Source organism: Mobula birostris, chromosome 4 (genome assembly GCF_030028105.1).
Source record: "Mobula birostris isolate sMobBir1 chromosome 4, sMobBir1.hap1, whole genome shotgun sequence".
In the NCBI taxonomy this organism is placed as follows: domain Eukaryota; kingdom Metazoa; phylum Chordata; class Chondrichthyes; order Myliobatiformes; family Myliobatidae; genus Mobula; species Mobula birostris.
Window position 1 is genome coordinate 37,065,436 of NC_092373.1, and position 18,225 is coordinate 37,083,660.

Genomic DNA, 18,225 nt, shown 5'->3' on the forward strand with positions numbered 1-18,225 from the left:
AAAACAGATAAAGGAATTAAAACCTGATAAAGTATTTGTTGTCCTGAGTGTGTACTTCTCCCCAGGCTACAAAATTTGGTACCAGGAGTGGGGTTAGGGTCTCTGATTGTTGTATGCAGTATAATATACAATACCTAATACAGTAGTGGTGAAGACTAGGACCGCTGTTCCCGTCAGGTGGAAGGAGAGAGCGCCTGTTGCCGCATTGAAAGCTCGGTAGAGCCTCAGGAATGGGCTGGAACATCAGCGACTGACATCAGGATGCAGACGGAGATGTGGACCCAGGGAACTGCGGGCCGTGAAGCCATCCTGCTTGCAGCAAAGGACGGCAGCAACTCCTTTTGCAGGCTTGTTGTGAAAACTTTAACGACTTGAGCTTTTACTATGTTGCACTCAGAGGACACACCAGTTGAACTTGATTTGAATGAACAAATTAGGGAATTGCATTGTAGATGTGATGAAGCCATGGCAACCATAGATAAATTAAGCAAAAGGTCCTATGTATATGTTCCAAGGGAAAGACACATTGTTCCATTTACAGGGGATATTGAGAAAGATGAAAGGTCTATTGATGACTTTATTGAAGACTTTATTGAAGAAGTACAACGTGCACTTCATACTAGAAATCAGTCTGACCAGGATCAGTATGACTTTGTTATGTCCCTGCTCAGGGGTGCAGCACTAGAGGAAGCACGCATGCGCAGTGATGCTGAGGAAGACCGCGCTGATGACTTGTTCACCTATCTCAGGGAAGCATTTAGAGACAAGCGTAGTGCACCCCAGCTGTGGCATGGCTTCTACAGTCGCAAACAGCGTGAGGGTGAAGATGTAAGAGAGTTTTCACGTGCCCTAGCCCAAGCTCTTAACTTGCTACTGAAGCACTTCCCCTGATGCCGTGACCGATAGGAGGGTGGTGCTAAGAGATCAATTTATAGAGGGGATCAGGGATCCTTCCCTCAGAAGGGAGCTCCACAGATTTGTGCCAAGGTGTACCTTTTGTCTAACTTTATTGCATCATGACTGATTATGAATATAACAGCATAACGTGAATGTTTAGTCTCTGTTCGGAAGTTCAGCATGTGTGTACTAAAAGGGAGTAGACGTCTTAGTTGAGATGTATTCATTTACATTTGCGCTGCTATGTATAAGGTACAGGGTTGGTGAGATTCTAATGTTGTCTGTATTGTTTTCCTTCAGAATTGCCACTACCGTATTAGTTTTGCATTAGTTTTGTGCGGTTTGCTTTATGTATTTTTATACTGCATACACAATTCGTGGATACACAAGGGTGTGGATCGAAAGCTAAGCTGAGATTGTAATGGCAGGAACTAGTTGTAAATTTGTTCGTTTTGTTTTGAGACCCTCTTCCAGCACTAAAACATCTAAAACAGATAAAGGAATTTCAAACCCGAAAAAAAAGTATTTGTTGTCCTGAGTGTGTACTTTTCCCCAGGCTACAATAGCTAAGCAAGGAAGAGTGTTGTGTATTTAATATTTCAGTAATATTTTTGAGTAATCTATTATATCTCTGTATATATTGTTTGATTAAGCATTTTTGTTTGTTTAAATAATTCATTATGGGTTATATGTACATATATGTGAATTGCTTATGTCATCATGCTATCACGTGTCTTGCTTAAAGTAGGCACTATGTTAGACTCACATTTTAGCCTCCTGTGTGTTCCTTTGAATTAGTTTAATATTTTGAAATTACAAAACATAGCACTTCAAGAATACTCAGATATTTGCGAGAAATATGAGCAAATACTTCGGACTTAGAATACATTACCAGAAGAGGATTGCATTGGATTGAATTGTGCCTGGTAGGTATCTAAAATTTTTTCTGTATTGAGGAGAGCAAGCAGGGCAAGGGACCGTGATGGATTGATCTGACATGAAGCTGGTATAGGCTTAATGGACTGAATGGACTTTCTGCCTTGTAATCATTCTGTCATTCTGTGATATTTAAGGAGCATTCCATTGTATAATTTTACCACAGTTATGTTACTGAATGAAGTGCTCTGCACTTTATGAAAGAGGAATAAAAGTGCAAGAACCACTGACACTAACAGTAGTCACATACCCAAGCTTTTCCAATTTACACTCTTCATTCTTCAGTGCTTCACATAGTCGTTTCAGTCCCTCCTCACCTATTCTGTTGCAACTTACATCCAGCTCAACCAGGGTCTTGTTCGTAGTAATCATAGAGGCGAGATGTTCAGAGCAACTGGCAGTTAATTTATTATTACAGACCCTGGAAATAAAAGAAGACATATAAAATTATTGGAAATACTGACTGACATCAAAATACTATACCTGACAGCACAACATTCAATTCAACACATTTCAGCTAGGAATTTCCTACAATTGCAGCTATCCAGAAGAAAGTTAGTTTAAATGATGCTTTGTTTCCGGTCACTCTCTGCAGGGATCAGCTCCACAAAAGCCAACGCTAGAAAATTGATAAGAATCCGGTGCAATCACATTTTTTGGTTTTCAATTTTCCAGAAGTTCTCAGAGGTTTACAAAATAAGCACAGGTAGTAAAGGAAAGGAGTTCAATTCATTTCAAAAAATATATTTTCACAACTACTTTAAAACGTGACAACATGTCAAAGTGAAAGACCTGCTGAATAGAAATCAGAGGCACAGCGTGGATTTTTACAAGCATCTTACTTCTGCAGTAAATAAAGCTGTAAAGTATTTGCTTACCTCAGGATTTGCAGTGTATAATTCTCTTTTGTTAGAGCATCACATAACAAGCTAACACCCTTGTCCTGTAAATTATTATCACTCAAGTCCAAAAATGTTATGCTGTGGTTAGCAGGTAAGACTTCAACAAGTTGCTCACAACTTTTATGAGTAAGACTGTTTCCATCTAATCTATATAATAAAAAAGAAGAAATTAAATTAGATTAGATTCAACTTTATTGTCATTGTGCCGAGTACAGACACAAAGCCAATGAAATGCAGTTAGCATCTGACCAGAAATGCAAAGAATAGTGTTATTTACAAAATAACTGCAATAAAAAGTAAGTGCTACAGCACACAAATATAAGAGTACTGAGACAGTACAATATGGGTGCAATACTGCTTAGCGCTGTGATGTGAGATTCAGCAGGGTCACAGCCTCAAGGAAGAAGTTCTTCCTGTGCCTGCTGGTGTGGGAGCGGAGGCTCCTGTAGTGCCTACCGGATGGGAGGAGAGTAAAAAGTCCATGGTTAGGATGAGATGCATCCTTGGTAATGCTTTTCGCCCAGCCCAGGCAGCATTTATGGTAGATGTTCTCAATGGTGGGCAATTGGGTGCCGATAATCCGCTGGGCAGTTTCCACCACATGCTGGAGTGCTTTGCAGTCCGATACAGGACAATTGCCATACCATACTGAGATGCAGTTGGTGAGTATGCTCTCAGCGGTACAGCAGTAAAAGTCCGTCAGTATCCTGGGACAGAGGTGAGCTTTCTTGACGCTCCACAGGAAATAAAGGCGTTGTTGTGCCTTTTTGATCAGGATGGAGGAGTTCCGGGACCAGGTGAGATCCTCGGAAATGTGGACATTAAGGAATTTGAAGCTTGATACATGCTCCACTACAGCTCCATTGATGTATACCAGGAATATAAAGGAAATGCCATTCAGATACAGCAGATATTTCTTTTTCAGTGTTGTCATCAACACTAAAAGTGACGATAAACCTCAGAGAATTGTATGCAAAACTTCTTGGCTTCACTCTTCCAAAGGTTTGCAGATATTAATTATCGAAGGATCTATACCTGCTGAGCCAGATTATTATTTTATAAGCTATCTTTGTATTTGGAAATATGCTTGTCATAGTGGAAACAACTTTCTTACTTCAGACTTTGAAGTTTGCAATCCTGCCTTTTCATCACACCAGAGAGTATTTTCATCCCATTATCCTTGATATTGGTTCCAGATAATCTAAATAAAAAACAGATTTCAAATAAAAAAGGACACGTTTCAATAACAGTATATCTTTTTTTTTTCAAAATTACCCCTCATTTCATAAAATCTGAAAATTGCATTCATGTCATTATTTTCAAGTCCTGTCATATAATTTTATATATGTGATCTTCACAGTCAGCATCTCAATTTTTCCTTTACTGATATTCCTAGGTTTTTACATTGCTTGCAACCTATTATAGGACCAGAAAGCTTTAAACTTGGCTTTATTCCTACAAACTCTTTAAAATTGTACGAGATAGAAACAGGAGTTGTCCATTTATTCACTTGTGTCTGTTCTATCATTCATGCCATGTTCCAGCACTAGCCCAATATTGCTGATTTACTTAATTTTTAAACATTTATTCTGTCTTCAAACTACTGGCAAAGCCTTCATGACGTTTTGGAATAGTGAAATCCAAGGATTCACCATCCTGTGGGGAATAACCCACCTGGGAGCTCAACAGGACCTGAAAGGGACAAACACGACAGAGCTGAAGCAGGTGTGAAAAGGAAATGAAAGGAACACCTGGACTTCAAGCGGACCTGAAAGGGAGAAAGGTCTTGTGGAGCCGAAGCAGGTGTGGAAGGATGAAAAGTCAGATGGAGCTCGGACAGTCTGGAGTAGTGGTGGCTGGGTGGAACTCAAGTAGACTTCAAAGCTGCAGCTGAGGCAGATATGAAGGTTTTACTGGTCGGATGGGACTCACGGGGACTGGAAGTAACAGCACAGTGGAGATCAGGCGTATTGGAAAATCAACAGCATCGGATAAACCCAGTGCAAGGGTGGTCAGAGCATGAATAAATAGCCTTCACGTAGACAACACAAGGGCGTACAGAAACGGCAAGCTGAAGAGCCTGCTTCCAGGTGTATGATTCTGGCTCGTTTGGGTTTCCCAATCTTTATGCAGATTATTAACCTCGTGAATATTTCACTACCCTCATCACAAGTACCTTTCGTATCCTGCTCAGTAGCAGAAATCCTGAAAATTTTCACTGCAAACTGACAGGAAGGTTGAAACTTAGGCCAATGCATATGTTGGCAGAGAATAATTCCTACCTGGAATTTATTTCAATATTCTGAAATCACATCAAAAGAATACTTGAGTTATAAATGGATGATAGGCAGAAGAAACTGAGCTTTTGTTTACACTCAATACTGTTCTGGGCAAGTACCAAATTAAAACTGAGAGTGTTTGATGTAATTTCTTTTGACATGATTGTACTAAAATATATGATGGATTATGATGGAGATTCATACAGCGAGGGTCACTGACACTCACTGGGATTTTGTCCTACAGCAGATCAATCTATCTCCCAACACCTGACAGGAGTTTTATCCAGAGGCAGGAATTCAACTGCTCAGCAAAAGGGTTAACATGGTCTTTACTCCCTGTCACTGACAATGCTTGTGTTTGGGTTGCCAGGATTGTCCTAGAATTTCCAAGTATTAAAGGGATTTTCTGAGCAGTGTCACAAGGGAACCTAGAAGAAAATTGAGATCTTAAACATTGCAACACACATCAAAGTTGCTGGTGAACGCAGCAGGCCAGGCAGCATCTCTAGCAAGAGGTGCAGTCGACGTTTCAGGCCGAGACCCTTCGTCAGGACTAACTGAAGAAAGAGTGAGTAAGAGATTTGAAAGAGGGGGAGATCCAAAATGATAGGAGAAGACAGGAGGGGGAGGGATGGAGCCAAGAGTTGGACAGGTGATTGGTAAAAGGGATACGAGAGGATCATGGGACAGGAGGCCCGGGGAGAAAGACGGGGGGGGGGAACCCAGAGGATGGGCAAGGGGTATAGTCAGAGGGACAGAGGGAGAAAAAGGAGAGTGAGAGAAAGAATGTGTGTATAAAAATAAATAACGGATGGGGTACGAGGGGGAGGTGGGGCATTGGCCGAAGTTAGAGAAGTCAATGTTCATGCCATCAGGTTGGAGGCTACCCAGACGGAATATAAGGTGTTGTTCCTCCAACCTGAGTGTGGCTTCATCTTTACAGTAGAGGAGGCCATGGATAGACATGTCAGAATGGGAATGGGATGTGGAAGTAAAATGTGTGGCCACTGGGAGATCCTGCTTTCTCAGAGCGTAGGTGTTCAGCAAAGCTGATGATGTATTGTCTTATTGTCCTAAACATTGCGTCTTATTTTCATTTCTATGATAATTTACCTTCATTGGTTATAAAGAAATTCAGGATGGCATTGAAGGCTTTTTAATTTTAGGAGCCAGATGAATTATAATGAAGCTGCATTGAAGTGTTAAGTCATATTTGGGAACATAGTTGGCAGTGTTCAAACTAGCTATTTAGCCTTTTATAAGTTATGCTCAGATTCTTGGTGGATGCTGATGGAATAGTGCTTGGAGTAAAGTACAACGTATGCATCCATTAAACTGTGGTAACATGTACCATATTTTAAACAGGCAGAAAGGGTTGGAGCCACAGTACGAATGCTGATATTGTGAATTGCAAACTGAGCTCACAGCATGACAAAAAGTAGCAGAATTCGCCTCACTTTGGAAGATGACGTAATAAAATACACAAAACCAGATACTCACTTTATCCCACAAAAACAATTTGCAATGAGAAGCAGTCTCTGTATGCCAATAGACGGCAGTTTATACACTGAGAGATCCAATTCTTGGTAGTTCTCTTCTGACATCTGCAAAGCAAAAGCCAGTGCAGCACACAGAGCTGGTGAGAGAGACCCAGATTTAAAGGTTCCAGTCTTGAAAGCAGCCTTTATGTCATCCAGGGCAGATACATCATTTAATTCACTTAGGCAGTGCAATATATTGATGGTTTGCTCAGGAGGAATGTTTCTTTGCAAAGTCTTTTTCAAGAATTTAACAATTTTCGGTGAGTCGTCTTTAGCTGTGTCAACTGCCACGAGCCCTTTTAAAAACTCCTGACTTTTTGGCATTCCTAGTCCACAAAGGAACCTGAGAAAAAATTCCCGACATCCTTTCTTAACTGCACTCTCGCAGGCCTCTTTGCATATCAGGGAGTAACTGGGCTTTTCATACAACTTAAGTTTTTTTCCAAAAGCATTCTTTTTATGGTTGTGAAAAGAAAGGAAGACATACAAGGCTGCAAAGTACTCCTGGACTACCAAATGGACAAAAGAATAGCTGGTTTGTTCATTTTCCCCAGCAATCTCTTTACAAAGGCCGCCACAAACAAATGAGACGTCAATTCCATTATCTTCCAAATCCTTTTGACTAAATAAGACTGTCTGGGTAACATCTTTGGAGCTCTTTTCAAAAGCCAGCTTCCCTAATGCAAAGACCAAGTTTTGCTTTGACTGCAGAATTTTAGTCCGTTCACTGCCTTTTGCTTGTTCGGTTTTTTCCTGCTGGTATATAATCAGATAAACGAGGAACTGAGAATAGACTTCTGTAAGTGTTTGGGGTACTTCATCCACTCCTGCGGATTTCAACACAGCTTCCAAAACAGCAAACAGAGTACAACAAAAAGCAGGGAGCAGGCACATGAAGAAGAGGCTCCGCTGTTTCTTCACAACCTGGATAATTCTCTCCGCCAGTTGATCATCTTTGCATCGCATACGGAAATAGGCTTCCTTTTCCTGGTCTTGGAAGCCTTTGATTTCAGTCATCCTGGTTATGAGGCTATCGGGTATGGCATTTTGAGTTCCAGCCCGGGTTGTTATCCAAATAGTAGCTGAAGGAACAAGTTGCCCTTTGATGAGATTGATGAGTAAAGTAGCAGGTGTGACAGCCATGTTCACATCTCGACATACCATGCATTTGGTAAAGTCTAATTCCAGTTCACCATCTGATAGGCCATCAATGATAAACATGGACTGGATTGATTCATTTGTCAAAATACTGTCACAGTTTTCTATATGTGGGTAATACTGTTTGACAAGGTCAGGTAGACTGATCTCCTTTTTCATTGTGGACAATAAACTAAGCTCGCGGAAGGAAAACCTGAAGATGAAATCGTAATTGCACAATGCAGCGCCTGTGGCCCAGTCGCAGATGAGTTTTTGCACAAGAACTGATTTTCCAATCCCAGCTATACCCCTTGTAACTACAGTCATGGGGGCTTTGGGCTGGTCAGCTAATGGCTCAAACAGGCGATCAAGTTCAATAAAGTTCTGTGAAGCCTCATCGGGCCGATCGGATTCGTTCATATCCACCTCAACGATGCCTACTTTGACAAATCGCTGGCACAGTGGGACTGAGCTTCCACCCCTCTTCCCGTATTCTACCATGTACTGAAACCAATCTCTTGACTTATTTTTGTGGATCTCTTTGAGATTTTGCAAATCAGCCTCTATGATGGTAAGCAAAAGTAGAGGTTAAAAAGGAAGACTTTTTAGAACAATGTCATTGAATCTCTCAGGTTTAAATGGTTAAACTGCCAAACGAACTATTGCATTGCAAATAAAAAACAGTATCCAGGAAGATGGATTCCATTTAACTATCTCAATTTTATTTCAAAATGAAGAAAATAAGCACTTTACAAAATGAAATTAGACCCAATCGGATACGGGGGAAATGAACAGGCTGGAGGCTGCAAAAATAGATGGAAACATGATCGTATATTAAAAGACAGAGAATTGGGGAACTATGGATGAGTGATATTTTGACAAGAGTAGAGATGGAATTGGATGCAGGAAGCGTAACTGTGGCTGAAATCCATTTTGCGTAGGTAAGGCTGGGGAAGAAAGTGGAGACATTATGGGTGATATTGAATGAACAAATAAAATTTTAGTAGCAAAGTCTTTGAGGTGGGCATAGAGGTGGGCATTTTAATGAAAGTAGAGAGAAATAAACTTGGAGTTAGTATGAAAAAATAACAGGAAGGAATAAGATTCAAAACTAAGAGAAATAACATACTTAAATCATAGCTCTGAATCATTGTTTTTGTACTTACCCGTAAGTGGTTTATCTGGGGCACCTGGAAATTTAAAAAGTGTCATGAATAATTTATCCAAAAATAGAAATATTCTAATTGTGCATTAAGCACTTGTGATGATAATTAATGTGATTACCTCCATAGTAGTTAACAATTGTCTTGTTGTCCATGGAAACTGACACAGGTCCAGAGATATGATCACTTTGAATATTGGGTGCAAACAGTTTTCCACCACCACTGACATTCTGATGAGTTGTAATGTTTTTGCCTTAAATATAATAACACTTTGAAATAATAGATTATCTCATTACAACATGGTTTATTCTCAAGCAAACTGCAATTTAATTAATTGTTTGCAGTTATGTTAATTTTCTATAGTTGCCCCCAGAAGCACATTTTCCAACGATATTTTCGAAAGTACTTTCTTGTGCCCTGTTCCATTATGGGGCCCAAGTATGTTTATTAGTTAATATGCAAAATTATTTTGTTACAAACAAATATTTTAAACTCTTCTTTGACTTACCTGTTGCCATGGTGCCAAGATGTGGATATTTGCACAATTAAAAACTCAGAATTTGAAATTCCTGAAAGAAAAAATACCAACAAAACAATTTGTTTTTGAGTACTGTTTTAACTTGTCGGAGGCTATTTGAGGCGCACGCCTTTGGGAGCATTTAATAGGAAGTGGGAGCTTGACCCCATTACCACTCCTGGCTATAACAACCTTAAGAAACAAAAGTATGGAATGCTTCATCAACATCCGTGTCATCCCTGCACAGGGGCCACAATAATCTTCTCCGTATCATTCCAATTGTAGTACGTGTGCTGCCGAAGCAAGCAGCTCCAGCTCCGGGCCTTCACATCTGGCTTAGCTACTAAACCCAGCGGAACCACTTCTACTGACAGGAGCAGGCGCAAAGGCAAAGGCGTGTTACTGACGCCTTAAAATCAGTCACTTTGGACAGATGGGGCTCATCAGACGTGGTTGGCAGCTCATCTAGGAGAAAGAAGACCCTGATTTGAAACCTCTTGATGTCTTGTGGCTATGCATTCATGGGGAAGGCTTCTGGAGTAAACCATGAGGAAAAAATCCAAAGCTGGAGTCCCTAAAGTAATCCTACGTTGAGCTCAATGCTGGCTGCCAATTCCTGCGATGCTGCTGGTACAAAACTGTATCGGTCTCTGCCATTCCTTTGGGTTTATCTGATGCATGGAGCAGGGGAGCCTTTTACATGGTCAACAGCTTACTCTCCATATCGCACTGCCCAGGCTTGCATATCTAGACAGCTAGGACACAACATCCACGGTTAACCCTGGCTGACAGAGGCCTCACTCAACTCACTGTTTTAAATTATATTTGATCTTTTATTTACTTGTAATGCCAGAAGTAACAAAAACCAATCTGAAATGGCTAGGCAACACTTTCTTTATATTTATGATATCTATTTATATATATTCTTAATCTGAATTCTAATGTGATTCTTCGCAAAATAATGTTTGCATTTTTGGATCTTTATGAGTTGAAGGTAGATGAACAATTGTTCTTGACAAGAGACTGATCTCAGAAATCACCAAGTTTTAAGTAAGCTTGAATCCTACGCAAGAATTCAAACTGTTGTCTCTAAGCTGTGCAGGTGCACCGCTGTGCAGTAACTGAAATGTTCCCATGCACATAGGCTTTGTTGCCGAGCAGATGGAATTTTCTTTTATAACAATGTTTTATTTAAGTGCTGCACAGTTTTCAGGCCATGTAAATATATACTGCTCAGCTCAATGGCTGGTCTGCACAGCTGTTAAAAATATTGGAGAGGACACTGTGCTTAGCCCACTGCTCTGTACTCTCTATGCTCATGACCGTGTAGCTAGGTACAACTCAAAATTTTCTGATGACTCCACTGTTGCTAGCAGAAACTCTGATTGACGTGTTCATGAGAGAGATAGATTAGCTGGTTGAATGCTGTCACAACAACTTTGCACACTAGCAGCTAGAATTCATTAGGAGTTTGAGGAGATTTGGTATGTTAACAGAGACTAGCAAATTTCTGCGGGCGTACGATGGAGAGCATCTTGACTGGTTGCACCACCTCCTGGTATGGGGGCACCAATGTGCAGCAATGAATGAGACGACGGAGGGTTGTAGAGTCAGCCAGCTCGGACACAGGCACAGCCCTCCCCTCCGTATTTGATCACTTCGAGAGATGATGCCTCAAGGAGGCAGCATCCATCATTACGGACCTTCACCATTTGGGACAAGCCTTCTTCTCATTACTACCATCAAGAAGGAGCCTGAAGACCACGCTCCATGTTTGAGAAACAGCTTCTTGCCCTCTGCCAACAAGTTTCTGAATGGTCCATGAACAATACCTTCTATTGCACCGTTTATATCTTTATTTATTTGTTTGTTATAACTTATAGCAGGGGTTCCCAACCTGGGGCTCGGTTAGGGGCAGGGACCCATGGCATAAAAAAGCTTGTGAGCCCTCGACTGATAGTAATTTTGTGTCTTGCACTGTACTGCTGCCACAAAACAACAAGTTGCACAATATGTGTCATTGATAATGAATCTGATTCCTGGAGTACAGAACAGGTCTGTCCAGGAACAGGTCCTTTGGCCCACCATATCTATGCCAGCCATGATGCCAATCCTGGCTAATCCCACTGGCCTGCCCTGCTCTATTTGCTGCTTGACAGCTTCTATATCCTGCAACGTTTCCAAATCTCTTAATCTCTAGTCAATTCCAACTGGTATTCTAGACCCTGTGAATGAGTGTGACTATGTAGGAAAGAGATACTTTTACATTGAGAGCCTCAGATGAACTCTTCCTTATTGTCCACATTTTTGCTTCCATACAGTAGGTGTAACTGGACCATCATACTCCTATTGCCCTATTTGTTACGTTGCATTGTGCAATTCAGGGTTCATTGTGTCCTATACTAATTTACCATTATGCCAAGTATATACACAAATAACACACCATATGGGTCATGCACAGGAAATCAGGCCTGATCTACACTTGGTACTTGTGTGATTCTTGTCACATAGAACAGTGCAAGTCCTTTGACCTATGATGTTGTGCCAAGCTAATTCCTTCTGACAGCAAACAGTCTCTGCATCTTCAAGTGTCTATCTAAAAACCTCAGAAAAGCCTCTGTCATATCTGCCTGCACCACCACCCCTGGCAGCACATCCCAGGCACCCTCTGTACTCTGTGTAAAAGATCATTTGCCCCTCGCTTCAGCTTTGAACTTTTCTCCCCCTCAGTTTAAATGCATGCCCTCTAGTATTGAACAGGATAAAGATATTGGCTACCCAATCTATCTCTCTCATAAATTTATAAACTTCAATCAGGTCTCCCCTTCACGGCTACTGCTGTAGAATGAGGAACACTAGTTGGCCCACCACTCCTTATAGCGTACATCCTCTAATCCAGGCAGCATCCTGGTCTACGTCCCTCCGCAGCATCCCTTCTTCACCATATCTTCATGAGGTGATCAGAATTGAATGCAATTCTCTAAATGTGGCCTAACTAGAATTTTTAAAACTGCAACTTAACTTCTTGACTCTTGAACCCAATGCCTCCATTACTAAAGATCGGCATGCCATACACGTTCTGTACCGTCCTACTGACTTGCGCAGCCATTTTCAGAGAGCTATGGGCTTGTCCCCCCCAGGACATCTCTATACGTCACATGCACTGCGAAAAACTTTGTTTTGCATGCTGTCACACAGGTCATTTCAAAATATACTGCAGGTACATCCAAGTAATGCAAACAGAAAAGCAGTGACAGAATATGGAATACAGCATTGGAGTGACAGTTACAGAGAAAATGCAGTGCAGGTAGACAATAAAGTGCAAGGGTCATGACAGGTAGATTGTGAGGTCAAAAGCCCATCTTTAATGTATAGGATGTAGTTGATAAAATTTTCAGTAATAGTATTACAGCAAGGATACAAATCCATTCATCCTAGACATCCCATAGCATGGGACTCCAATCTCACCAACTCTAACAAAGAGCTTGCCATTGCCCTACACCATAGTATCTAAAGAGGTGAAACAAATGACATCTGTCACTAACAGCCTCTGACAACTAAGTCCAACTCTTGGCCTTCACGTGTGGCTCAGCTACTAGGCCCAGTGGAACTGTTTCTACTGACAAGAGAAGGGGCAAAGGCTGATCACTGGCTCCTCAAAACCAGTTGCTTCGGGCAAGTGGGGCTCATCAGCCTTGGATTGCAGCCCACCTAGGAGAAGGAAACCTCTGATTTTAAACTTCCACAGCCTTGCCGCCATACCCACCCATGGGAAAGGTTTCTGGAGTAAACCCCAAGGAAGAAATCTGGAGCCGGGGCCCCCAAGGCAGTTTGATGTTGCTTACAACTTCACTCTGGCAACATCTGCGATGACATTGGTGCCAAGTTGCATTGGCGCTTGCCCTTCCCTTAGACTACATCAGTGATGTGGAGAGGGAGAGCCCGCTGCATGGGCAACAGCCAGTTCTTCAAATCTTCTTGCCCAGGCTTGCGCCCTAGAGGAGACACAGTCCACCAGAGGCACAAACCCATGATCCCCTGAGACTGACAGCTGCCTACTACTACTATTCACCAAGGTTTGCTTTACCCATGGTGAATAAACCGAGACATATGACTGATAATAGACCCTGGGGTTTATAACTAATTTATATTCCTGTCTGGGTTAACTGTTAGGTATTTCAGATTCCTGGGTGTCAAGATCTCTGAGGACTTAACCTGGTCCCATCATATCGATGTAGTTATAAAGAAAGCAAGACAGCGGCTATACTTCATTAGGAGTTTGAAGAGATTTGGTATGTCAACAAATACACTCAGAAACTTCTATGGATGTACCGTGGAGAGCGTTCTGACAGGCTGCATCACTGTCTGTTTGGGGGGGGGGGGGGGCTACTGCACTGGACCGAAGGAAGCCGCAGAGGGTTGTAAATTAGTCAGCTCCATCTTGGGTAATAGCCTGCAAAGTACCCAGGATATCTTCGAGGAGCGGTGTCTCAGAAAGGCAGCGTCCATTATTAAGGACCTCCAGCACCCAGGACATGCCCTTTTCTCGCTGTTACCATCAGGTAGGAGGTACAGAAGCCTGAAGGCACACACTCAGGAATTCAGGATCAGCTTATTCCCCTCTACCATCCAATTCCTAAATGGACATTGAACCCTTGGACACTACCTTACTTTTTTTAATATATAGTATTTCTGTTTTTTGCACGAATTTTAATCTATTCAGAAACATACTGCAATTGATGTACTTTTTTGTTTTTTTTCTTCTAGGTTATGTATTGCATTGAACTGTTGCCACTAAGTTAACAAATTTCACCTCACATGCCAGTGATAATAAACCTGATTCTGACTCTGATATAATTATAAAAGAAAATTCTGGAAATACTCAGCAGATCAGGGTGCGGAGTAAGAAATAATTAACATTTCAGGTTGATGATCTGATGAAAATTTCCGTTAAAACGCCGTTCACCTAAAACATTGGCTCTTTTCCCCATTCCACAGATGCTTTCTGACAGTTTGGGTATTTCAACACGGTTTCTAAACCCAAGCTATTCCTGCAATGCACTGGATTAAAATTCCACCCAAAAAGCAGAGATAATAGTTCTGGCAAACTTTATTATTGCTAATTTATTATGTTAAAACATGAAATCTTTCAGAAAATAGCTTCAATTGATAGATGGATTTTTTAATGTAAGGTATAACTCACCACAAATAGACACAGCTCTTTTCCAGCATTAACTTCAAGTAGATCCCCAATAAATTCAACACTTTGTTCAGATATCTGTGCAAGTTTGTTACTGATGTCTTGAAAGACACAAGGATTTTTTTCTCTGACTATATTTGTCAAGTTCAACTTACTTTTTCACTATTGAAGGCATAAAGGTTATATATTAACTCCAACAGAACTCCACTTATATAGCTCTTCTCAATAACAGTATTTTATTGTATTTGGTTTCATTGTTTCTTGTTGAACTAATTTGCTCTTCATAAAGAAGATACTAGAGTCCAAAGATTTCTGTTTCAGATTTCATAAAATTAATGATTGCTAATCATAAATGTTCTACTCGTTGACATCTTGGAAACAAATTTATGGTATTAATATTACATTTCAGCCATTGCGAACAGGATTTGAAGTGCTTTAACAATTTACCGTTGCTGAGTTGATTCTTTTACTCAAGACCAAAGCTAGAACCTAGTCAAGTTCCAGTGCTGGAACAGACCTGAGATTTGTTGCAGCATTTTTCTGCTCAGTTGCCTGTTTTCATGGCTGCCTCTTGTGCAATTTATACTTTAATTTTTGATATATTGCCTTGGTGTGCTTTGGCACGTGTAATTGATTTCACCTAGCCAGAAATATTAAATGAAATAATGAATAGGTGATACGTTTGTGCCAAGATATTCTTTGCGTTCACTGGCACAGCACTCTCAGTCATCATTTATGAATCCTTTCACACAGATTGCACCCAATTTCAATAAAACAATTTCAGTTTCTATTAGAATAATGGGGAGAATAATTATAGAATAATTAGAGTAATGGGGAGAAGATGGCGGCACGATGACAGCACGCGCGACCTCTCTGGTGATGAATATCTGTCATCTGTCAAGTAGGGGACCGTGCACAATCCTGATTTGATGGAGACAGACACGAGTGCATAGCAGAACATCTGGAAAACCTCTGAAATGTCTGCTTTGCTACCACTGCTACTGTGTAGTAACCGGAATCTCTGGAGCTGAAGGCCTCGAAATCCTCGACTTTGCGTGTTTCAGCGGCCGGGGAGAGGTCGAAGGCACTCGGCAGAGGATGGCGCTCGAGAGGCTGTATCGGAGAGGCTGCTCGGAAGCTCGGAATTTTCGGACGGATGGACTCAGGGTCGGCTGCGGTCGGCTGCTTCCAAGGTATCGGCAAGTTGCCGGTGCCTGGAGGTTTATGGCAGGGAGTTTCTCCCTTTTGTCGCCGCTATCGGGGATTTGGGAGTCGATCGGCTCAGGACTTTGAAACTTTTTTTTACAATGGTCTGTTCTTCATCAAATTATCATATTGCTTTGCATTGCTGTAACTATATGTTATAATTATGTGGTTTTGTCAGTGTTAGCCTTTGGTCTGTCTTGTTTTCTGTGATATCACGCCGGAGAAACATTGTAACGTTTCTTAATGCATGTATGCATTTCTAAATGACAATAAAAGAGGACTGAGTGTCCTCATAATCTAATCTAATAATAAACAATCCAGCAATTGTAAAGTGCTCTGATGATAAGGATTAAATTAAGGCAACTGAAAGTAGCTAACGTGCAAAAACTGTCGTAACATTGAAGTTATTTACTTGCAATCTTGGAATCAGGCACAACTGTAAACAAGGGAAATATTGTTAAAAAGCAATTAAATATCATAGAAGTTAAGTTAGTTGAATAAGGAACGAAGTTTTGACTCTTAGAATTTCTCAAAATAAATCGCTTTTATTAGGGAGCTTAAGGTAATGGATCCCTTAATGGCCCAAGTTTGCTAACCATATGAAGATAGATGGACGGGCAGGTAGTGTTAAGGAAGCATGAAGTCTGCAGAAGGACTTATAGAGATTAGGACAGTGGACAAGGAAGTGGCAGATGGAGTATAGGGTAGAAAAGTGTATGGTAGTTGTTAGGACACGTTTTAGGGACGTAAAGCGAATAGTGACTTCAGTTACCAACCTTCAGATCTGAATATGCATTGAAGATTACATCTAAAATGTAACTCTGAACAATGGGTAGACAATGCTGATTTAAATTCATTATTTGTGTGTCTGTAGTATGGGTGCAAAAGAGGGAGGTGTGAAAGGGGGTGTTGTTCAAAGGAAGCATTGTAAATATGGATTTCTTTGAATTGTTCTGAATTTGTCTTTGATCGTTAGCACATGAAATGTTGTGTGGATCTGCTTGGGTCAGCAGTACATGGGGATGCTACAGATGAATGCTAAAACTGTGGCCTATCAGGACATGGTTAGAGGCAGTATCCAAAAAAAAGGGAAGAAAAACAGGTGAAAGACATGGCAGACACATAATCTCTCACCTCATCAATGCCCAGTCTGATCAAACTGACTGCCGATCAGATCATAGAGCTGGTGAAGATGGCTTCTAGTTCAGATAAAGAGGTAGCGGCAGCCCTCACTGCTTGCACTGGCGACCCGCAGGTGTACATAACAGCATTGTTCGGGGCCGGCTATGGGATATGTTGGTTGACACGGGGGCATCGATTTTGATAGCTGACCTGTCCTTGCCAACATCCAGACAGGCTATTTATGTTACAGGTGTAACAGGAAAAACAGTGAAAGCAGAAAGTAACGAGTTGCAGATATTTGAAATTGGTGGGATGCTGCTTCCAGTGTACTTCTGGGTCTGTCCAAATAATGAGAGTACTATCCTTGCAATAGCCATTCTAAGGGAAGCAGGGCCATTATCGATTCAGGAAAGGGAAAAGTAATATGGACAAGCCAGGAGCAGCGAACACGTTCAACCTACAGAGTACACAACATAGTCAGCATAGCTGCAGCCGCTCTGATTATTAGAGACTGGAGCCAGGACGGTGTCTGTGGGTTACTTTGTCAGCAATTCCCAGCAGTGTGGGCCAGACGCAAGCAAGATAGTGATCGAGTAAAGATAAAGCCAATTAAAATAGACCCCAATAGGCAGTGTCTCATAAATACTGATACCCTGACAGCTGCCCACAGGACAGTAACAATAGTTAGGGACACAAATGATCCCATGAGCAGTGTCCTAACAGAGGGGGAGGCACACGAGTGTCAAAAGGAAACACAGCTGGAAGAAGATATCAGTGTGAAGGAGATATCTCTGGAAGGGGAAGCAGAGGAAATTTTTAGAGCTGGGTCTTTGAGGTACATAGACAGGAAGCCACAGACTGGGTGGGCCGTGATGAAGGAAACAGCTGAAGAATTAGTTTCAGGAGCACTGACAGCGGGTTGATCAGCTCAGGGGGCGGAACTGCCGGCCCTGATAGAAGCACTGTGCAACAGTAAAGGCAAACGAGCAAATGAATATACAGGCAGCCGGTATGCCTTCGGGTTGGTGCACAATTATCTGATGCCATGGGAGCGACAAGGATTTGTAACCTCAACAGGGGCAGGTATTCAGCACAGACATGTAATACAAGAACTGCTGGAAGCAGTGAGTCTGCCAGCAGAGGCGGCAGTGATTAAAGTAAAAGCTCACCAGAAAGGAGAGAGAACGGAGCAGAAATGAAATGAGTGGGCAGGCATCAGTGCAAAGAAGGCAGCAGAGGTACGGGAAGCAATTGAAATTGCAAATGTGCAGGAAGAAATGACTGAAGCCAGTTTAGTGGAACTATACGAAGGGGTGGAGAAGGAG

The 18,225-nt window shown here is 41.5% G+C and overlaps 1 protein-coding gene and 1 non-coding gene across 2 annotated transcripts; both read right to left on the reverse strand.

Moving 5' to 3' along the window:
- Positions 1–956: 956 nt before the first annotated feature.
- Positions 957–9,373, reverse strand: LOC140197013 (NLR family CARD domain-containing protein 3-like). The gene is made up of 8 exons (XM_072256946.1): positions 9,364–9,373; positions 8,977–9,108; positions 8,859–8,882; positions 6,515–8,255; positions 3,850–3,936; positions 2,712–2,882; positions 2,084–2,254; positions 957–1,086 (listed from the first exon to the last, which is right to left on the reverse strand). The coding sequence occupies exons 1-8, from the start codon at positions 9,371–9,373 to the stop codon at positions 957–959; spliced, it is 2,466 nt and encodes an 821-aa protein (XP_072113047.1).
- A 201-nt stretch (positions 9,374–9,574) lies between these two features.
- Positions 9,575–9,677, reverse strand: LOC140197129 (U6 spliceosomal RNA). Its single transcript, XR_011885850.1, has one exon. It is a non-coding gene; the product is annotated as a U6 spliceosomal RNA (small nuclear RNA).
- Positions 9,678–18,225: the final 8,548 nt, after the last annotated feature.

Excerpts from the sequence above, each read along its gene's own strand:
- LOC140197013 (XM_072256946.1), bottom strand. Across the intron at positions 8,256-8,858 it reads CCCAGATAAACCACTTACGG|AGGCTGATTTGCAAAATCTC; the intron begins GTAAGTACAAAA and ends TTACCATCATAG. Across the intron at positions 1,087-2,083 it reads TGTAAATTGGAAAAGCTTGG|TACACACATGCTGAACTTCC; the intron begins GTATGTGACTAC and ends ACTCCCTTTTAG.